Source organism: Aethalodelphis obliquidens, unplaced genomic scaffold (genome assembly GCF_003676395.1).
Source record: "Aethalodelphis obliquidens isolate GAN/ISIS:26980383/991018 unplaced genomic scaffold, ASM367639v1 scaffold83, whole genome shotgun sequence".
NCBI lineage: Eukaryota > Metazoa > Chordata > Mammalia > Artiodactyla > Delphinidae > Aethalodelphis > Aethalodelphis obliquidens.
The window spans coordinates 358,300-380,216 of NW_020838027.1; the positions used below are offsets into that span (position 1 = coordinate 358,300).

The 21,917-nt window shown below is 54.2% G+C and overlaps 1 protein-coding gene across 2 annotated transcripts; it reads left to right on the top strand.

Moving 5' to 3' along the window:
* The first annotated feature begins 1,005 nt into the window (after positions 1-1,005).
* On the top strand, positions 1,006-20,536 carry BID (BH3 interacting domain death agonist). Of its 2 annotated transcripts, XM_027093073.1 has the most exons (6): positions 1,034-1,087; positions 12,645-12,706; positions 16,025-16,229; positions 18,428-18,567; positions 19,248-19,460; positions 20,382-20,536. In XM_027093073.1, exons 2-6 carry the CDS (start codon positions 12,695-12,697, stop codon positions 20,391-20,393), a joined length of 582 nt encoding a protein of 193 aa, XP_026948874.1. In that variant the 5' UTR covers positions 1,034-1,087; positions 12,645-12,694; the 3' UTR covers positions 20,394-20,536. The 2 variants fall into 2 exon arrangements, with proteins under 2 accessions (XP_026948875.1, XP_026948874.1); XM_027093074.1 differs by lacking the exons at positions 12,645-12,706; positions 16,025-16,229 and having other exon boundaries at positions 1,006-1,087.
* Positions 20,537-21,917: the final 1,381 nt, after the last annotated feature.

A 21,917-nucleotide genomic window follows, 5' to 3' on the forward strand; every position in this document is an offset into this window, starting at 1 on the left:
TCCTGTTTTGACTGCCAGGAGCCCCATTTAAAAGTACTTGCTGTTTAATACTTTTATCACTTGGATATGCAGCTCTGATAAAGAAATCAAGTTGGGACACAGACAGATAACACTGCCTAGATTTAAAAACTGTTCCCTCAGTGGCCTCTGCAGGGGCACGTGGTTCCCAGTTCCCATGATGTGATCTTTATTACATAGTTTTTTTTTTAAAATTTATTTATTTTTGGCTGTGTTGGGTCTTCGTTGCTACACGCGGGCTTTTCTCTAGTTGCGGAGTGGAGGCTACTCTTTGTTGCGGTGCACGGGCTTCTCATTGCGGTGGCTTCTCTTGTTGCAGAGCACAGGCTCTAGGCACGTGGGCTTCAGTAGTTGTGGCATGCGGGCTCTAGAACGCAGGCTCAGTAGTTGTGGTGCACGGGCTTAGCTGCACCGCGGCTTGTGGGATCTTCCCGGACTAGGGCTCGAACCCGTATTCCCTGCACTGGCAGGCGGATTCTTAACCACTGCGCCACCAGTGAAGTCCCTATTACATAGTTTTTATTCACTGTAAAATTGGTGCCACAGTTATTTAAGAAAAATTGGAAAGTACAAAAAAGTAGAAAATCCTGCGATTTTATCATTTCACTGTAACCAGCCCATGGTTTCTGGTTATATTTCTTTCCGGTCTTTTTTCTTCTTTTTATTTTTATTTATTTATTTATTCTTCTTTTTAAAATTCGGTTTCTATTCCTGAATTCGCGTGTAGCGACTGCCCTGGTCCCTGGAGGCCTCTGTTCCTGCTTCTCCGCGCGCGGCCTCCAGGGACCTGGCGAGGGGCGGGGCCTGGAGGTGGGCCTGGGGCGGAGCCTTGTCGGGGTGCGGCCGGGAAGGGGCGGGGCCGCAGCAAGGTTGAGGAAATGATGGGGTGGGGGCGTGGCCGGGGCGGGGCGGCCGTGGCCGGCAGTGAGGGGGCGGAGCCTTGTCGGGGCGGGGCGGGAGCGACAGGAAGTGGGCTTGCGGCGGCTGCGCGCTCCGCCCCCGGAATGTCGGCTTTTTCCCGCCCGAGCCCTGTGCGCAGCCATCTCGCCGCCTGCCGCCGCCGTGGGAGGTGAGTACCCCCCGGCGTCCCCAGTCCCAGTGCCCTCCATCCCTGGGCCGTCCCCCCCTGCCCCCGCGCGCTCCGTCCCGCTGCTCCCTCCGCGTGAGGCAGACGCGGGTGCGGGCCCTGGCGCCTCCCCGGCTCGCGCTGCCCTGAACACGCTGCGGGCGGCGGAAGTGGATTGTTGAGTGACTTAGTGACCGGAAACCCCGAGAGTTCCGAGACCCTCAGCCAGCAGGCCGGGCGCGGGGCGTGGGGCGCGTTTCTTTCATCCAGCGAGCGGGACACGCTGCGCTGCGGGGGTGGGATGGCCCTCACGGGGGAGGGGGTGGTCTTCACTGAGGGGGCCTCACCCCTGAGACCCTTTCGGGCGACTCCGCCCCGGCCATGCCCCTCCTGCGGGTCTGTCTGCTGCCCAGGCCTCCGTCGGCGGCCTCAGCAGGGGCACGTGGTTCCCAGTCCCATCCCACCCGTCGGGACAAAGGCAGGTCGGGCTGGGGGCTCTCCTGGGCCCGGGTCCCTGCCATCTCCGGGCAAACCCTGAGCCCGCCGGGAGCCACGGGTGACTGTCCCTGGAAGAGGGTCTGCGCTCGAGCTGGGGGAGGGTGGGAGGAGCCCTCCGGCAGCAAGGGTTGAGCTGGCTCTAGGAAGGCACCGCGGGGAAGAGGATGGGGCGGCCCGCGGGGCGGCTTCTGGACTCCTGCCGCGAGGGAGGAGCGCAGCGCACAGGGGCAGCCTTAACGCTGGGGTCCAAGGACGGACTTCTCTGGGCTGCGCCCAGAGAAGGCTCCGCGGGACAGGGTGCTGTGTGGTGGGAATGGCGACGTCGGGACACCGGGATGCAGGCTTTGGAAAAGAGAGCTGCCGGAACAGGGGCTGGGTCCCGTAAGTCTTGTCTGAGGAGGTCAGGCCATCCGAGGTGGACTCTGAGGGGTGGATAGGAGCTTGCCAGCAGTGCGGGAGTGCTGGGGGAGGGTCCCCACTCCCGGGCCTTCGCAGACCCAGGACTGGAGGTCCCACTTACTGCAGATGCGAGCGGCCTGCCCGGAAGCCCCGGCACCCAGGGGCAAGGAGGAGAGGGACTGGCCTGGCGCTGCGGCCGCCTGCCTGTGGCGGGGGAGGGGTGGGGCCTGTGCTCCGATGGAGGAGCACGCGTCGTGCGCCGGTGCCCGGGACGCCGCGTCTGGACTGTCGGCCCTGAGAAGCCTCGCTCCAGAGCTGTGGCAGGTGCTTCTGTGGCTGCGCCTCTGGTGGCCGGATGTCAGGTGGGGGCTGTGGAGGGAGTGGAGGCCCGGAGTGCCCCCCACCCCGCTGGGCCTCCCTTACACAAGATCTGACAGCATCACCTGGGCCCCCGGGGGTCACGCGTGTGCTCGCCCGAAGCACCCGCGGAGCTCACTGGGCGGGACACGCGGGCAGAGATTTGTGTCTGGACGAATGCTGATCCGAGACAAGACGCTTGAGTACCCTGCCGCCCCAGAGCCCCGGCTCTCCCTGCGGGGCTGCGCTGCCTGGGTTCCCGGCCGCCGCCCCACGTCTCAGCCCTGCTCCGCTGCACCTGTTAGACCCGCGGTGGTGGTGGGGAGGGCCTGGCCTTTCCGCAGACCCCTCCCTGCGGGCAGCCTTGGGGGCTGGGGGAAGCGTGGGGCGGTGCCCTGGACCCGCTCTGGACCTTTTCCCCAGTGCCCGACCCGGTCCTTTCCCTCCTTCCTCTCCCTCCCTCCTCTTCCTGCCTGTGATGGGCTGAATGGGGAAGTTTCCAGTGAACAGCAGACGTGATCATCTAGGTGAACCACAGAGCAACCACTTCTGCTGCAGACTGAGTTCTCGGTTGGCTTTTGTGTATTTGTGTCCAGGGTTCTAGAAGCCACCACTGGGACAATGAGGAAGTGGCTCGTTTGCAGTTATCCCCTTCCCTCAGTGTCCTGTCATCGCGGGCGGGGAGGAAACGAGTTCCCTCCGGGTCACAGAGCAGGTTGGAGAGGGGCTGGTCACCTTCAGGCACAGGAGTGCCGTGCGTCCCGGGGACCTTCTGCCGCGGTGGAAGGATGTGGCGGCCGGGAGCGTGGCTACCACGCGTGGCGGAGGGCTCTTCCGGGGCCAGGGGTCCGGGTCACCAGGAGGGCCGTGGGACATCCCTTTTCTTCTCCCTGGCTCCAAGGCAAGGGAGGTTGTTGGGACAGAGGCCCACCTCGACGCTCTGGAGCAGCCCCCGGCACACGGCCCCTGCGGGCCGTCTTGCTGCACCCTGTGTGCACACACCTCTCGGCCAGGGCCTGTGCAGGTCGGGCGGCGGTGGACGAGGACACTGGGACTCGGAGGCTTTCTGCACTGGGGGTGGGTTTCACTTCTGGGGCTTGTGTGACGGGGTGGCTCCCCCTCTTTATTCCACCCTCCCTTGGGCTGCTTTTTTTTTTAAAACCTCTTTATTGAGATATTTCACATACCATAAAATCTGCCCATTTAAAGTGGTTTCCAGTTTACTGTCAGAGCTGTGCAGCCATCACCACAGTCTAATTTTAGAGCCTCTCAACAGCCCCCAGAGAAGCCACGCACATTATCAGTCACCCCCAGTCCCCTTATCCCCACAGCCCCAGGTGACCCTTGTCTACTTCTTTCTCTATGGAGTTGCCTATTCTGGGAAGTTCATATAAATGGAATCATGCAGTCTGTGGTTTTCTGTGACTAGATTGTTTTCACTCAGCATAATGTTTCAGAGTTCATCCATGTTGTCGCCTGTATCAGAATTTCATTCCCTTTTATGGCCAAATACTCCATTTTATGGATCTACACCATTTTCCTTATCCATTCACCAGTTGATAGACATTCGGCTTTTTGCTACCTCGAATAATGTCACGATGAACATTCGTGTACAAGTTTCTGTGTGGACGTGTGTTTTCATTTCTCTTGTATATATGCATGCCTAGGAGTGGAATTGCTGGGTCTTGTGATACCTCTGTTTAGCATTCTGAAGAGCTGCAGAACTGTTTTCCAAAGTGGCTGCGCTATCTTACATTCCCACCTGCACGGTATGAGGCTCCCGGCTTCTCCACATCCTCGCTACCACTTGCTATTATCCTTTTGGTTCTAGCCGTCCTCGTGGGTGTGAAGGGGTATCTCACTGTGGGTTTTTTCCCTTTCTTTCTTTTTTTGGGGGCCGTGCCGCACACGTGGCTTGTGGGGAGCTTAGTTCCCCAACCCGGGATTGAACCTGAGCCCTCAACAGTGAGAGTGCAGAGTCCTAACCACTGGACCGCTAGGGAATTCCCCTCTCATTTTGGTTTTGATTAGCATTTCCGTAGTGGTTAATGATGTTGAGCGTCTTTTCATATGCCTGTTGACCATTTGTATATCTTTGGATCCTATTAAAATCTTTTGCCCAATTTTTAACTGGGTTGTCTTTTTATTGTTGTTAACAAGAATTCTTTGTATTTTCTGGGTACACGTCCCTTGTCTGGCAAATGATTCGCGAGCACTTTTTCCCGTTCTGTGCGTTGTGTTTTCACTGATCGTTTCCTTTGAAGCACAAAGGTTTTTAATTTTCAAGAAGTCCAGTTTATCTTTTTCTTTCTTGTATAACTTGTTCTTTTGGTGTCATATCTAAGAAATCACTGCCTCTCCCCAGGTCATAAAGTTTTATTCCTTTGTTCTCTTCTAAGAGTTTTTTTTTTAAATGGTTTTAGCTCTTATATTTAGGCCTATGACGTGTTTTGAGTTAGTTTTTGTATATGATATGAGGTAGGGGCCCAAATTCATGCTTTCGCCCCTGTGATACCAGCTGTCCCAGCACCACTTGCTGAAAAGCCTGTGCTTTACCCTGTCTTGGCGCCTTTGTCAGGTCGATGAACCATAAATATCAGGGTTTGTTTACGGACTGTCATTTCTTGCCCGTTGATCTGTGAGGTTATCCTCTGCCAGTACCACGTTGTCTCAGTTACTGTAGGTCAGTCATAAGCTGTGAAGTTGGGGAGCGTGAGTCCCGCCAGTTTTGTTCTTTTTGACTTTGGCTATTCTGTGCCCCTTGCATTTCCTCATGAAACGGGAGCCATTTGTCACTTTCTGCGGAAAAGCCAGCTGGGAGCCTGAGGGTAATTGTGTTGAGTCCGTGGGTGTCTGTGGGGGGCTCCCACTGGCGGAATGGAATACACCTTCCAGTCCATGGACAGGAACGATTCCATTTATTTAGATCTTTACTTTCCTTCCACGATGTTCATAGTTTTTGCTGTACAAGTCTTACATATCTTCTGTGCAGTGTATTCCGAAGTATCTCATTTCTCTTGATGCTGCTCTGTTTCTCGTTTCATATTTGGGTGGTTTATTGCGGGCATGTAGAGGTACAACAGATCTTGCAGAGATTGTGTCCTGCAGCGCTGGTGAACTCATTTATTACTGCCAGGGGTGTTTTAGTGGATTCCTTGGGCTTTCCCATATGTAAGGTCATGTCATATCAGTATCTTAAAGTCTCTCAGTTGCTCCCAGTGTGTGCAGCCAGGATTGAAAGCCAGTGGTTCCCAGGCCTGTGGGATGGAGGGGAGGGCTGAGGAGCAGAGCAATCACTGGGGTTTCTGAGGAGGTGCCCAGCGTCTGGGGAGGCCTGAGGGACGGAGAGCTCGGTGCAGAGGAGCCAGAGAGACAGACCAGCGTCCACACTCCAGCTTCTGTCCTGGCGAATCCAGGTGGCAAGGGTCTGGAAGTGAGGCCACACTGTGTTCTGGGTGAGTGGCAGCTCCCACCCCGCCACGAATTGTCAGAAGGGGCCCACGTGGACACTGGCCTGGGCCTCCTGTGGCTCTGCGTTGACCCTGTTCACCCGCTTCGGGGGAAGGACTGTCTACGTGACCTCAGCAGACCTGGCGGGCGCCTTAGAAATCCACGTTATCTAGAAACTGGTTGTATCATCTATCTTACTGGTTCCCTTATTAATTAATGAGCTAATAATTAAAATCTTGGACATGTGTTCATTTTATTGTTTTGTATTTGTATGAAAGTCATGGTTTCTCCCTTTTCTTTGGCTGGCAGTTTTGGAGCCGTCCCTGGAAGCGTGCCGGTGGGTCTCAGCCCCCAGAGGCCACGTCTCAGGGCCAGTGGAATGGCTCCCTCTGTCCTGTGTTTGGCTGGGTTTTGCGTTTGCACATGTGCACCAGTTACTCCTTTGGTGCCTTTGCTGACTGTGGTCCTTGTGGGCAGGTGTCAGAGGTCTACTCTGTGTTGCGCGGGAGAGGACAGAGAATCTGGGTGGTCAGACGGTGGTTTGCGTCCTTGGTCTCTTTTGAGCTCAGTTCAGAATTTTTATTTTATTTATTTATTTATTTTACATCTTTATTGGAGTATAATTGCTTTACAGTGGTGTGTTAGTTTCTGCTTCATAACAAAGTGAATCAGTTATACATATACATATGTTCCCATATCTCTTCCCTCTTGCATCTCCCTCCCACCCTCCCTATTTTGTGCCACCACGGAGAACCACTCCTTGGCATCCGGACCCGTGAGCCTTGGTGTTTCTGTGTTTACTCTTGACCTGGCCCTGAAGTTGTGGGACCGACGCCGTGTGCCCTGTGGGTCTGTAGTTCAGCAAGGCCTTGGCCTCTTGGCGTGTAAATGTGCAAAACGTTTTCTCATCATTAGGCAGTTAGGTTGTGAAGTGTCTCAGATTGGAGGAACTCTGTTCTCATTGGCTTGTGGACCTAAATAAATGCTTATATAAATATTTCTAAAATTTCCAGAAAATCTGGAAATCTCGTTTCTAATAATTTAAACGCATTAGACTTTAAAAAAATTTTAAATGCACAGAAAGAAACTCAAATTTTATTTATTTATTTATTTTTGGCTGCGTTGGGTCTTCGTTGCTGTGCGCGGACTTTCTCTAGTTGCGGCGAGAGGGGGCTACTCTTCGTTATGGTGCGCGGGCTTCTCATTGCGGTGGCTTCTCTTGTTGCGGAGTGCAAGCTTCAGTAGTTGTGGCACGCGGGCTCAGCAGTTGTGGCACGTGGGCTCAGTAGTCGTGGCTCACGGGCTCTAGAGCGCAGGCTCAGTAGTTGTGGCGCACGGGCTTAGTTGGTCCGCAGCATGTGGGATCTTCCCATACCAGGGCTTGAACCCGTGTCCCCTGCATTGGCAGGCGGATTCTTAACCACTGCGCCACCAAGGAAGTCCAAACTCAGAAACGTTTTAAGAATATAGGTTTACAAACAGACTCACAGGTACAGAGAACAAACCAGTAGCTACCAGAGGGAGAGGGAAGGGGGAGGGGCAAGATGGGGAGGGGATTAAGAGGTACAAACTACTATGTATAAAATAAATAATCTACAAGGGTAATATTGTACACCACAGGGAATACAGCCAATATTTTATAATAACTATAAATGGAGTATAACCTTTAAAAATTGTGAATCACTATGTTGTACACCTGTAACCTATACATCAACTGTATCACAAAAAAGAATGCAGGTTCACATAATTAAGATAAATCTTTGGCAAATGAGGATAAATTAATAATTTGGGGTTTTAAAAAGCTGTGTCTTTTCTCTGATTTATCAGTATTATACTTAATATTGATTACATGTAATAATCAATATATCAATATAACATTGATACAATACATTTTATTGTAATTGGTTTCCCCCCGAACTTCTACAGGTTTACTTATCAAATCAGCTAATATTACTCTTACATGATGTTTAAAGTTAAGAGAAATGTAAATTTGTTTTCAACTAAGTTGAATAGAATTCTGACATTGTTTTTACTTTAACAGTATTCCAGGGTACAGCTTGGACGCACATTAAATTGAGTTAATGATGGCAATCACTGTCTACCTAGGTAATTTCTAAGTAAGACAGGATACCGAAGCATTGCGTACCAGGTGTAAGTTCAAGTGTTTTCAGTGTCCTCAGCAGAGGCTTCGTCTCTGGCTGGTGTCGCTCAGCGTGTCTGCACTGTGGGGACGCCCAGGGCACGTGTGCTGCTGGAGATAGCGTCTGAGTTGTGTGACACCCGGGCACCTGGTTTTCTGTGAAGGAAGGTCAGTCACTTGGGTTGAGTCTTAATTAAAATGGATGACAGAGAAAAACTGTTGTATATGTGCTTTTATTTTCAAGGAAAGGGGGTCTTCACACCCCCCCTCAAACTTTTTGGTCTCTCTTTTACACATAAAAATTACTGAGGACCCTGAAAAGCTTTTGATTAAGTGGTTTTTATCTATTTTCTGTGTGAGAAAGTAAGACTGGAGAAAATTTTCAAATATTGTTGATTTGTTTGAAAATATCAATGCCTGTTGCTTAACGAATATTTTTAAAAAATACTGTATTTTACAAAACAATGTTTTTAGTGAGAACATTGTTTCATGTTTTTGTAAATCTCTTAAATGTCTGAGTCTGAGAAGAAGCTATGAAATCTCACAGCTTTAGCAAAGTTTGCTTATTTTGATGGTCTTGCCTCCTTTACTGTCAAAACGAGTTTTTTTGGTTTTGTTTTGTTTTTAATTGTTTATTTTTGGCCGCACCGCGGAGCTTGTGGAACCTTAGTTCCCCGACCAGGGATCAAACCCACACCCCCTGCAGTGGAAGCACGGCGTCCTAACCACTGGAGCGCCAGGGAAGTCCCCAAAACAATAATTTTTGATGCTTTATGTTTTAAGGGGAAAAACAGCCCCACAAAGAACAAAGGTTGATCACTTATGAGGAGCTTAAGGTTTTCTTAGTTTCGTTCATTGATAACCATGTCCTGTTTCTCAGGCATCCGTGACCCCATCTTAAGTGCCCAAGTGGACTCTGACAGAGCTTCCAAAGGTTGGACCCTGAATTTAGAAAAAAAAATGTTTTCAGGATATCTTTTACACCTAAAACTAGTATTGAGACTTCCCAGAGTGCCCCTGGAGAATCCCACAGGCCGTTTACCTTATACTTATAAAGAGAGCGATTATACAATTAATCAGATTTGGCTGAAGTGTTACTGTTGTGAGGCTGCTTTGGTTATGTTTACAGGAAACCGTTACTCATTTAAATGTTTCAGAAGCTGTGTGCTATATGGGGACGCCTTTATTCTCAGGGGAAACACTGATCACGGTCTTTTTTTTTTTTTTTTCGGTACGCGGGCCTCTCACTGTTGTGGCCTCTCCCGTTGCGGAGCACAGGCTCCGGACGCGCAGGCTCAGCGGCCATGGCTCACGGGCCCAGCCCCTCCGCGGCATGTGGGATCTTCCCGGACCAGGGCACGAACCCGCGTCCCCTGCATCGGCAGGTGGACTCTCAACCACTGCGCCACCAGGGAAGCCCTGATCACGTTTTTTAACGTACTGTACCCCAAAAGAGAATCTGACCCCTTCCGTTCTGATGTTGTCAGTTAGAGAAATACATGAATCACCCCCGGCAGCCTGTGCCCTCTGGGGATGAGTTGGGGCTTTTCGTGTGTGTCCTCAGCAAAGAAGGACGGAATCAGAGACTTGTGGAAAGGACTGGTACTAGGTACTTTCAACTAGTGAAACTTCACAAACAGACGTTTGTGTTCTCCTGGTTTCAACAACTCAGAGCTTCGCCGGGTGCAGGTCAGGGTTTCCAGGCTCTTCTGGGTGCAGACGGCGTGGGCGCAGCTGCTGGGACCCACAGACCAAGGTGGGAAACTGGTGGTTTGCTCGGAATATTGCTGACGTTTCCATTTCTGTTTTCTAGACACACGAAACTTTCTCTTTCTTCAACTGTCTGTAACCCATAAAAACCCGGTAGACGGAAATGACAACTAGTTCTTCCTGACAGAATTCTTGCTAAGTTTCCTCATTTTGTGTGATGGTACCGCTATTTGCATAGGTTCAAAAAGACGACTCTGTGGGGGGTGTTTTCTTTCAAACTTTATTGTGGTAAAATAGATTAAAATTTTACCGTTTTAATCAGTTTAAGTGTACAGCTCAGTGGCGTTAATAGGAGTTAATAATTCTCTAGAAAACACGCACAACTTCTCATGTAAGTGGGGCAAGACGGTGTGTGTCCTCCTGCGTCTGGCTTGTTTTGTTCGGTGTAACATCCTCAGGGTTCCTCCGCATCGTCGCAGGCGCCAGAATCTCCTTTGTTGTGTGTGTGGTTAAATATTTATACATAAACTTCTCCACTGTAACCACTTCCGAACGTGCCCCGCACTGAGATGCCACCACCCCCGTCCTCTCCAGGACCCTCGCATCTCCCCGCCCCGGGCCAGCAGTCCACTTTCCAGCAGAGAAGCAGCTGCCCTTGTGCGTCTGGCTCGTGTCACTCAGCTCAGGGCCCTCAGGCTCCTCCCTGTGCAGCAGGTGCCATAGCCTCCTCTCTGAGGCCGAACGAGACTCACCGCGGGATGGACACTGCGTCCACCCGCTCACCCATCAGTGGGTGTGGCGTTGTCACCACCTGTGCTGTTGTGAGTGACGCAGCCAGGAGGATAGGTGTGCACGTACCCGGAAGCAGAGTTACTAGAACAAAGGTAATTCTGTGTATAAGTTGGTGAGAAACTGCCTACTGTCCTTTGTTCTTTTTACCAGGATGTAATATAATTGGACAACTTGAGCGCCTTCCTCAGAACGTCCTATTTCTGAATGATGCTTGTGTGATCGACTGTGACAGGCCACTTGTCACAGAACTGAGCTGCCTGTAGGGAGTGAAGGCTACAGAGCCTCCCAGGAAAGCCAGTCTGGCCCTGGGGTCCCCGCCCTCCGTGATGGGAAGGTCGCTTCCTGCAGGCCAGGGAATCTGAGATAAGTGGGGACCCGAGTAAGAGAGGCTGGGAATGAATATATGAGTGGACGATGGCAGAGCAGCCTGCCCGGCCCCTTCCCCCAGCCCCCCCCCAGTGACCACCAGCCCGGAGGTCAAGTCAGAGAGCTCTCTGGGACAGTCCAGGGAGCTAAAAATAACTTCAGGACTCGATTGACACCCGACAGCTTCTCTCCTTTCTGTTTGTGCCTCCAACGTGGGGCGACATAGAGGACACCATCGCACAGGGAGCCACGGCCAGCGGGCCCCCTGCTTCCCCCGCGGCCTCCTCTGCAAAGCTCCCCACCCACTGCCTGCATTTGAGTCTCTGCCACGTGCAAGTGTCTGGATCCGTGGCCCCTGTTCCCCTGGCTGGGCTTCCTTTTCTCCGCACACATATAGAGGGGCCACAGGTGGAGCCTGTGAACTTGCTTGGCCTGGCGCTCCTGCCCGCCCTCGGGGTAGCAGAGTCCAGCCTGAGCTTCCTGGTGAGAATTTCCAGACAGAAGCTGATCTTGTGGCTTTAGTCGTTGTTTAATCTGAATTTGAAAAAGAAACCTAGGAGGCGTGGCTCGTTAATTAACATTCTTATGAGACCCGCCCTGTTTGTGCGTGTCAAAGAATCATCTTTGAGATCATTACCAGTCCGGAGACTGTCAGGAAATCTGTGAAAGACTTTGAAATGGGCAAAAAACCTGGATATTCTGGCCAGCTCACCCTTTTCTTGTCTTTGAGCTATTTTACGCCTCTGTGAGCTGCAGAAAACGGATGCTGATGCAGGTGATTTGTCCATAGAAATACAGGTGCTCTGCCGTGGGTGCTTGTGTGCTGAGTGGTTTTAACATCTTTGTTTCCCCCATTAATCAGTTATATAAAATCTTTAGTAAGTGTTCATTTCAGAAGGAAAAAAGGAAATCCACCTTCTCCAAACCCACTGTCTTTCTGAGGAAAACACCGGGCCCCAGCCATCCTGCAGAGGCACTTTCTCCTGTGCATCCGTCCCGTCTGGGTCAGCATCCGTGTTCTGCTCTCATTCTATATCCTTACATATAGAGGGAGAGCTATAAAGACATATATGCACAGGTGACCTTCGAACAACAAAGGTTTGAACTGCATGGGCCCCCCTTCTGTGGGGATGTTTTCCACTAGTAAATGCCCCACGGGCTGTTGTTGGTTGAATCGGAGAATGCAGATCGTGGATACAACTACATTCTACGCCCACTGACCCCCGCGTTGTTCAAGGGTCACTATGTAAAGGCATTAAAACATTTGGTGGAAGTATCTGTTGAGGTGGGAAATGAGCACAGTGGATCAGGGCCGCGGGGACAGTGGGGAGGGCGGGCCCAGGCGGAAGGCAGATTTTATGTGAGTTACCCCTTGATGGCGGCCTCCCCGGTTTTCGGAAGCTCGTTCCTGAGAGGGTGTGGTGGAGGCCGAGGCTGTGACTGTGGACGTGGGTTGGCTTCTGCGGCCTTTCCCCCGGGGGCCTGCTCTGTGGCACATTGTCCTGCAGCTCTGCCTCCTGTCCTGGAGGCCCGTGGAGGCCCTCGGGCCAGCGTCCTGCTGCTTCCTGTCTGTCCCTCCAGTTCATCTGCGACCTTTGCAGCCTGCCCGGCCCCAGGGTGGGCTCATCCGCTCCCGGGGGGTGGCCTGGGTCCTGGGGATGCAGGCCCCCAAGGCCCCCGCCCACGCTCCCGGGGTGGTGGTGGGGGAAGCCTTGCCCTTTCTCCCTGGAGAGGAGCTGGTTGTTCTCTTTTTACCCCGTGTATTTCGGAACCGTATGGAAGTTCCAAATTTGACAGTTACTGCCCTACAAGGGGCCCTGCACCCACCCTGTGTGTGTCCTCTTCCAGGCTGCCGACCCGCACCCCTGTGAGCTGGAGCCCACGACGCTGCCTGGGCCATGGACTCGAAGGTCAGATGGGCGGTGGTCCTGGGGGTGTGGGCGGCGGAGCCTCGGATCCCAGCTCTCGGGAGCACAGGGCGGAAAACCCCCTTGTCCCCGCACCGCTTCCGCCCGCTCCTGTGCAGGACAGGCTCAGAGCTATAGCGTCGCCGAGGTCGCGTGGGCCAGTCCCCTGCCTCAGCAGGATGGGGCCTAAATGGCGCCTTGTGCTTTAAGCGAGTTTAAAAGAGAAAGTCGCGCCTGGCCCAGCAGAAGCTCTTCTTCACCTCCTTCCTGTCTTTGCCAGGCAGTGTGGCATCTTCGGGTGCCCAGCCCGGGGCCCTCCGTGTCGCCACCAGCCCCATGGGGGCGGCCGCGGGCCTGAGGACTTACTAGGTGGTTCACGAGCCTGGCCCAGTTTCTGCATCTCTGAGCAGACAGCGCCTGGGGGCTGGGTGTGCGCTTCTCAAACAACCCTCTGCAGGCCTGGGAGCCGTGTGGTTCCCAGCTTAGCAGCTCAGGAGAAACGTCAGCTACTTGAGCAGAAGAGGTTTCGGGCGCTGCCCAGGTGCCGCTTCTCCTGATGACTTCAGTGGGAAAGGGCAGACACACTCCCAGGGCTTTGCTTTCCCCTTTCTTTCCTTCAAGCTGAGAAAACCGAGACACAGGCGTGCCCCACAGTCAGGTTCATGGTGAGACATCCAGCAGCTTCCTCTTCCCCCGTCAGAAATTTCACCCTGCTATAGATTTTCTTTTTTCCCTTTGATTTTGTTTCCAGGTTTTTTTAAAATTACAGTAAAATTTACCATTTTAACCTTTTATTTATTGATTGATTGGCTGTGCTGGGTCTTCGTTGTGGTGCATGGGCTTCTCATTGCAGTGCGCGGGCTTCTCTTGTTGTGGCGCATGGGCTCTAGGCGCGCGGGCTTCAGTAGCTGCAGCACGCGGGCTCAGCAGTTGTGGCTCGTGGGCTGTAGAGCGCAGGCTCAGTAGTTGTGGCGCACGGGCTTAGCTGCTCCACGGCATTTGGGATATTCCCAGACCAGGGCTTGAACCCGTGTCCCCTGCATTGGCAGGCGGATTCTTAACCACCGCGCCACCAGGGAAGTCCCCATTTTAACCTTTTTTAAGTGTCCGGCACAGTGGCATTAAGAGCACTCGCGTCGCTCTGCCACCGCCGCCCCCTTTTCTCTGCTTCAGGGACCACACAGATGAGAGGGATGGAGCAGTGCGTGTCCTCTTGTGTCTGCTGATATCACTGAGCATGATGGCTCGGTTTGGTTTTTGTTTTTTTTTTTTACTGTTTGTATGGCGCTGTTCATCTATACTGTAGCATTCTTTGATTTTTTTTTGATATGTAGAAAATGAGATTGATTTTTTGTTTTGTTTTGTTTTTACTGTTTGTTTGGTGCTGTTTTCTCCAGGTTTGGACACCAGGATTAGTCTAGTTTATCACACACATTGGACAGCTTTCCATCGTTTTCTCTGCACGGGAACTGACTTTATAGCATGAGTTATTTTTGCCTCCTATAGATGAAATCTGTATTATGTCTGGCAAGATTTCCTGAGTCTTGATCATTTCTCTTGACATACTTTTTCCTGTGACCTAAAAGGATAAACAGCTATCACATCTTCCCCCTTCTGAGACATCCATTTCAGCTTGTGTCACTCGTCCGTCCTTGGCTTGTCACCAGCCCTGCTTGTTCTTGGTGTTAAATGCTGTTGGTCTTCTGGACCGGCTGCCTGTGTGGGAGTCCAGGCCAGCCTGTTCTTGACATGCTCAGAACGGAGTCTGTCCACACGCTTCCCAGCCGATGGCACTAAACACTTGGCTCCAGGGCCTGAGCCCTCTCACACCGGATGCTCTCCTTCTCGCCCGGCCACTTCTGTTCTTTGTGTTTCAGGGGTCACTGCATCTGGGTTTGATACCTGACCTGGCGTAGCTGGTGGCAACCGCTGCTGCACGCCCAGACTTTGGACCCTGTTTACCAACCTCTTGAAAAAGACGGTCTGGTTTGGTTCCCTGGGGCTGCAGTAGGGAAACCCCACCGGCTGGGTATTTTCCTGAAGTGTCTGGAGGCCACAAGTCTGGTATCAGGGTGTTGCAGGGTTGGTTCCTCTGGAGGCTCTGAGGAGTCTGCTCTGGCCTCTCCAGCTCCAGTCTCCGTCTGCACTGGCATCCCTGTGTGTGTCTGTAAGCCTGCCCCTTTCTCTTGTAAAGACATGGGTCATGGGATTAGGGCCCAGATCCAGGATGACCTGGCCTTAACGTGACATCTGCAAAGACCCCATTTCCAAATAAGGTCCTGCTCTCAGGTCCTGGCGGCCAGCACCTGGGCCTGTCTCTGGGGGACACGGTTCAACCGCAGCCCTGCCTCAGCCCCTCTTCTCTCCTGACCAGGACGTCTCCTGAGGTAGAGACGAAGCACATTCTTGAGTCTCTCAGCTGCCTTGTGCCACTGGCCTCACTGTAAAGGTTTAGTAGAGTAGAGCTTTTACATACATTTCCCCCTTTTAGGAGTAATTCTGGAGAAGCAAAGGCTGAATAGCAATACATAAGCACCTTATTTTATGCATTTCGTTGAAAACAATTTGTCCTCTAAAAACTGTCCTCTCAAAGTTTTCTGGTTTTCCTAATCAATATTTTTCTAGTATTTTCTAATGAAAAACATTATGGACTTAGAAGTCAATTTTACCTGCACCTTCATTTTCTCCCCGTGACTGCTCCCAGCCCAGGCCGTGTGTTCCGTGTGTATTGATCTGGGCGGTCTCGGCATCCTAGCCTCTCACGATGCCCTCTCATCCCAGGTCTGGGGGTGACCTGGGCACCCCTGGTCCTGCTCTGCATTGCCTTCTTGTTGCCACGTGCAGTGGCCCTCCTGGTTCCCCCGTGCTGCTCGTGGGCTTGGCCAGGGGTTAATCTACCCGAGGTCAGCCGGGCCTGCCCAGAGGCAGGTGTTGCCTGGGGCCGCTGCTGCCCAGGCTGTATTGAAAATCTGCTTTTGCACAGCACCGTCCTGGGCCCACAAAGGACGTGATGGAAGAGGATGGGCTTCTACCTGCTGGATGCACTCCCAGTGAGCATGGGCTCTGGCTGGTAAAAGATACGCAGGGCCTGGCACAGGCGTGCAGAGCCAGCATGGCACTAGACACATACGTGCCTGGCCGCCCTCCCCGGGCTGCACCAGCTGGCCGCCGGCAGATGGGTCACCTTCTGCAGGATTGGAGCTTTTCAGCATCTGTACATGGCCCTGCGGACTGGCAGGGTGTCCAGGCCCCGGGCCAGGGAGGCCATCGCGGGCCCGGCTGCCCGGCCTGGGGCATGCTCCCACAGGACTCTCCTCTCAGGTCAGCAATGGCGCCAGCCCCCAGGATGAGCGCACCACAAGCCTGCTGGTGTTCAGCTTCCTCCAGAGCTGCCCGCACTCCCGTTGCCGCCAGGAGCTGGAGATGCTGGGCCACAAGCTGTCCGTGCGCGCGGCCCACGACGACGAGCTGCAGACGGATGGCAACTGGTGCAGCCACTTCCGTCTTGAGGGGGCGGCAGAGACAGGTAGGCGCCGGGCCAGCCTCCGCGGCCCAGATGCTCAGGTCCACCCCGTGTCCAGCGGAGCAGGCCTCGCCGAGTCCAGGCAGTTGAAACCTACTCGGGCTCCTGAGGATTGTTTGCGTTTGTGCAGCGCCCGTGCTTTACTCCTGTGTATGTTATGGCCGTGACGATCTGCACGGTCACCAGGGCAGCGGGGACCTGGGGCTCTTTTCTTGGGCCGGGCCATCCTCTGTGTGTGGCAGATTCCAGGTGTGCGTCCTGTCCTCCCGGCCTCAGCTTTGGCCACCAGTGCTGCCGCCACGGAGGCCACTGGGAGCTGACGGCTGGGCGCCCCTCTGGCGGTGGGCCAGGCACAGCACCTCCTGGAGCTCCCTGAGGAATTCTCTTGGGTTCCTGAACCAGCCTGTGCTTTGGGGGCAGGCTCCCACGTGTTCCCGACGCGCCCGGGAGGCCTGGGCTGGAGTCTGCCGCCTGGAGGTGGGGGTCACTGACCTCTTGAGGCTGATCTGGCCTCTGGGCCGCCAGCTGTCTCAATTCAGGTAGCCAGCGGCGCAGCAGGGGGTCCCCACCAGCCAGGGTTGCCTTAGGCCCCCTTTGGGAAGGGGCAGGAGTAGCTCTGCTCTCAGATCTGCTGCCCCGGTGGCCCCCATCTGCACCAAGCGCCCCTCAGACCGTGGAGCCTCACTGGACGCACAGGGCAAGGTGGGCGCTCGGGTAGGAAGCGGTGTGTGGTCAGGAGCCTGAGGAGGTGTGGCCACAACGGGCACAACGGAGGCCTGGCCGCCACTTGTCGGTGGATTTGTTCGCTCGGCTGGACGGGAGGAGGTGGGAGAGCGGGGCCGTCGGGGGCTGTGTGGGAGGCGGGTGAGGACAAGCGCACGGGCCGGGCCGCGAAGGGGACCACGGGGGTGGAGCGTGGCCGGGCTGTCGACCCAGGTCTCGGAGGTCTTGGCAGGCGAGTGGTGACCTGTCCGCGAGCAGAGATGGGCGGGTAGTGGGAGGTTTTGGGGTGAGGAGGGCTCGTGTTGGGGTCACACGGACACGTCTCAGTGAGGTCAGGGCTGCAGCCAGGCCCACGGAACTCCACGGGCGCAGGGCTGTGCAGGCACTGCCGGCAGATTCCACCAACCACAGGTTGGAAATGCTTGGGGAAAAAAGTTCCAGAAAGTTCCCCAGAGCAAAAGTTGAATTTGCTGTGCAGTGGCGTTGTATGAGGTGGAGGTGATCACGTGAGGGACGCCAGCCCCTGGAGTTTGGTGCCCGCAGGGGTCCTGGGCCGGCGCCCACCCAGACCCCGAGGGACAAGTGTGCAGGCAGCTAGGCGAGGTTGTTGGTCGGGGTCCAGACCCCAAGGCGCGGCACTTGGACCCTCTGGTTTCCCAGCACGTGTAGACGTACGTGTACACTACACGGAGGTGTGTTCAGTGTGCAGTGGCGCTGTCTTAACAGCGTTCGTGCCTTAATTAAAAGGACTTCTTCATTGCTACATGCTAACCATTCTCTGAGCCTGCAGTGTGTTGAAGCAGTGACGTCACTGGTCACCATACAAATATATAATAATGAAAAAGTTTGAAATATTGCGAGAATTACCAAAATGTGACACAGAGACACAGAGTGAGCAAATGCTGTTGGAAAAACAATGCCAACAACTCTCTCAATGCAGGGCTGGCTGCCACAGGCCTTCCACCTGTGTGATGGGCGGAAAGGGGCTGGAGGTGGGGCGAGTACACTTTTGTGCTGCGGGGAGAAGCAGCAAGGGGGCTGGTCACTCAGTGCCCTGGGTCCCCAGCTGCGTACCTGGGAGTCAGCCCACAGCTGGGAGCCCCAGAGCCCATGGAAGCTTCTGTTCTGGGGAGGGGCTGAGATGGTGTCCAGGAAGGAAGAGCGTGGCATCTGGGGAGGGGTGGGGGGGTGGGGAGGAGGCAGAGTCCAGGGCGAGAGGCTGCGGAGCCTCTGTCCTGACCGCTTCCTCTGCCGACAGCCGTTGGACGCTGGGCTTCGAGCCCAGGTTGTGGCTACCCCGGCATCACAGGTCCTTCTCCCGCCCGGCCCCTGCGCCTGGTCCCGTGTTCACACTGTCCTCACTGGGCTGTGGATGCAGGACCCACCCCTTTCCTGGAGCAGGAACGGGGTGTGAGCGGGTCATCATCTGACACACACACACACACACACACACCCCCCCCCGCCTTTCTGCACATTAGACTCTGAGACTCGGGAGGAAGTGGTCCGGGACATCGCCAGGCAGCTCGCCCAGATTGGGGACAGGATGGAGTGCAGCATCTGTCCGGGGCTGGTGGCTGGCCTGGCCGCGCAGTTCAGTAACTCGAGCCTGTCGGAGGAGGTGAGTGAGAAAACCCACGGGGCTTGTCCTCTGCCTCCTGGCAGACAGACCAGCGTCCAGGGAGGTGGCTCAGCTCGTGACTGCTGGAGAGAGAGCCAGCCTGGTGAACTGTCTCTCAAAAAGTCACTTGACAGCTGAAAACCTGAAGTCAGACTCGAGTTTGGGGACAGAGCCCCCCAAAGATTAACGAGACGGATGTGACTCTTCCTGAAACATGTTCCACTCCTCTGACCGCTGAGGTGGCGGGGCCCCGTGACCTAGAAATGCCCTCGGGCTGGGCCTGGCGGGTCGGGTCCTGCCTCCGGGAAGGCCCGTCTGTCAGGGAGCCTCCCTCTGAGCTTCGCTGGCCAGGCGGATCAGACACAGGCTGATCGTGCCGTTCTGCCACGTGTTGGCGTGTGGAAGGTCCCTTCTGGTCTGGCGGTGCCTGAGGCCTCTCCTGGCAGGAGGTCCCCATCCCCCTCCCTGCTCCCATGTACCAGGCTGGACCCCTGGGCGGTGGCTGACCTTGATCTCAGGTGCCTCCAAGCAGGAGACAAGGACCCACCCGCGGTGGGGGGTGGGGTGGGGGCGGGGGGCGGTGCCTCGCCTGCCCCTGGCTTTGCCTCCTCAGCTGTTTCCAGCACTTCCCTCCTCCCTGCGGGAGGCTGGTAACCGCACCTCTGCTTCCACCTGTGCAGGACAGGAGGCGGTGCCTGGCGGCCGCGCTGCAACAACTCACACAGCTCTACCCTGCGGATGTGGACCGCGAGAAGACTCTGCTCCTGCTGACCATGCTCGTGGCCAAAAAGGTGGCTGACCACTCGCCAGCTGTGCTCCAAAATGTCTTTCACACCACAGTGACCTTCATCAACCAGAACCTTCTCGCCTACGTGAGGAACTTAGTCCAAAACGTAAGAGCCAGTGGTGGCAGCTCCTGGGCTCTTAAGCCCCCCTTGGTGTCCGCCTCTCCCCACCCCGGCCCCCTCTGAGCTCTGGGACCCTCGCTGCAGGGCTGCCTGCTGGGGACAGGCCCCAGGGAAGGTGGTCACGGCCCTTCCTGCTCAGGAGGAAAGGCTTGGTTCTGCGTCCGGGAGTCCGGTTGTTTCTGAGAGGAGCTGCTGTCACAGGGCAGCGGAGGCCGACTGTGCACCCTTCACAGGCTTGTAAGAGCTGCTGGGGGGCGAGCAGGAGAGGGGGCCAGAGGGGCCCACGCTGGGCTTCCCCAGTCTGCTGTCAGCCTCACCTTGTCACAAAAAGGAGTAAAATTTAAATTAAAACATGCTTACCAAGGAGGGTGAGCGGTCAAAAGGGGGTACAAACTGTACACGTCTGTCCTCCACCCAGGATATTAGAAAGTCTGGTGCTTCCGTTTCGTAGACCACCTGGAAGGGAAAGTGGATGTATCTTATCTATAAATTTTGGGGTTTTATGTGTCGGGAGCATTGCTCAGGTGTCTGACCCTCTTAACATGTAGTCGATGAGCCTTAAAAGCATTCTCTCTGCGTGGCCTTCGGTTATACGGGCTTTTAAAAGTAAAAACCGGAGGGAGAACACAAACCCCAACTCGTTGCGAAACCAAGCTGAGCTGTTGTTGGAAGGAGATAAGCCTCTGTTAACAGCTTCCAGACACTGTGGGACTGAAACAGAACCTTGGTCCAGTCCTCTCACCCACTGAGATGCCTCTTGGCACCGTAAGTGACTTGGTGAAAGCTGTGTTTGTTTGCAAAGCCCCAGCTGCACTTCTGCTGACTGTGGCCCTAGAGGCTCAGGTCTAGGGTCCTGGCTCAGGAGGGAGGCTGGCTAATCCCGGCTGTTGTCCTTTCTTGCTCCAGGAGATGGACTGAAGGGACGACTCAACAAAAGTGCGACTGGTTACAACTTGAGATGGTGACAGCGGTGTAGCTGTCTCCACAGAGATGGAGCCTCGGCCACTTAAACGTGCTCAGAGAAGACAGGCACGAGGTGGCAGCTGTGTCTCTCTCACCATTTTAAAGCCAGGGACCATTTAGGAATTTCTTCATGTACGTGTGTGAGTGTTTCACATCATCTACATCCATCCACACACTGTGCCTTTACCTAATGTCTGCTGGAAAGGTCCCCGCCTGAAAATCAGATCTAGAAGCAGATCGTGAGTTCCCTGGTGGTCCAGTGGTTAGGACTCCTCTGCGCTTCCACTGCAGGGACCAGGTCTGATCCCTGGTCGGGGAACTAAGATCCCACAAGCTGCAGCCAAAGAAGAAAAAAAGAACAACAAAATGAAAGCAGGTTGACAAATAAAAGGCAGAAGAAAAAGAACACACAATGTTTTTTTGTTTTTTAAAAAAACCCACTTGGGACTTTCCTGGCAGTCCAGTGGTTAAGACTCCGTGCTTCCACTGCAGGGGTGCAGGTTTGATCCCTGGTCAGAAAACCAAGATCCTACATACCGTGCAGTGCAGCAAAAAAAAAAAAAAAAAAAAAAAGCGCACCCTTGGTGGTGGTGGTGGTGGTGGTGGTGTTACCACAGGCAGTGCCGAGTGTGAGGGGACCAGGGATTGGAGAGGGAATGCATGGACCTCTTACAAGTGATAAATTCCCCTCAAAACAGGGACACCTTCATAGTAAGGAAGTGCAGTCTTTTTTTTTTTTTTTTTTAGGTTTCATAGAGAGGTTTAATGCTGTGTGTGTTCACATACCAAAGCTAATTCCACCAGCACAGGAAATCTCTCACTGTATATTTCCTCGAGGTTCATCCCAAGAGCCTGGGCCATTCCAGATGCAGATGGAAGAAGGCAGCACCACCAGATACCGGAGGGGTCCAAGGGGATGGGTTTAATTAATTGTCTTCCTTGAACTTGCCGTCGATGTAGGGCACCCGGTCCAGAATCAGTCAGTGGCCCATAGCAGCCCCACGGCTCCCATAGCGCCCCGCTGGCCCACTGTGGGTGACCGGTCTCTGGCCAGCAGCATCGTGGCTCTGTCCCGGCTCAGGGTGACCCCGGCCCCGCTGGCTCAGGCGCACTCGGTCTTCCTGTTTAAAAACCAAGCAGCACAAGAGGTTCTGGACTGGAAGGTTTAACAGGAAAATCGGACTTTTGTGTGTTTGACTTTTTCACCGTGAATTCCTTCTACTTGAGTCAGGAACCACAGGCATTTAAAAGACGTGGAGGTAATTTCAAGGCCTATGTCAACCAGTTTCCAAAATCATGTAACTAAACGCACCCTTTTCTCTTTCCAAGAAGTCAAGGTTTTGATAAAAATTTTAAGCTACTGGAGAAGCTACTGCATCTGTCCTGTGGGGCATGTCTGTGAAGAGTCTTACGCTTTCATCTTCAGCCGTGCCCCCAGCTCATCTGCACCTGTGAAGCTGCTTATGCAGAGAACAGGTC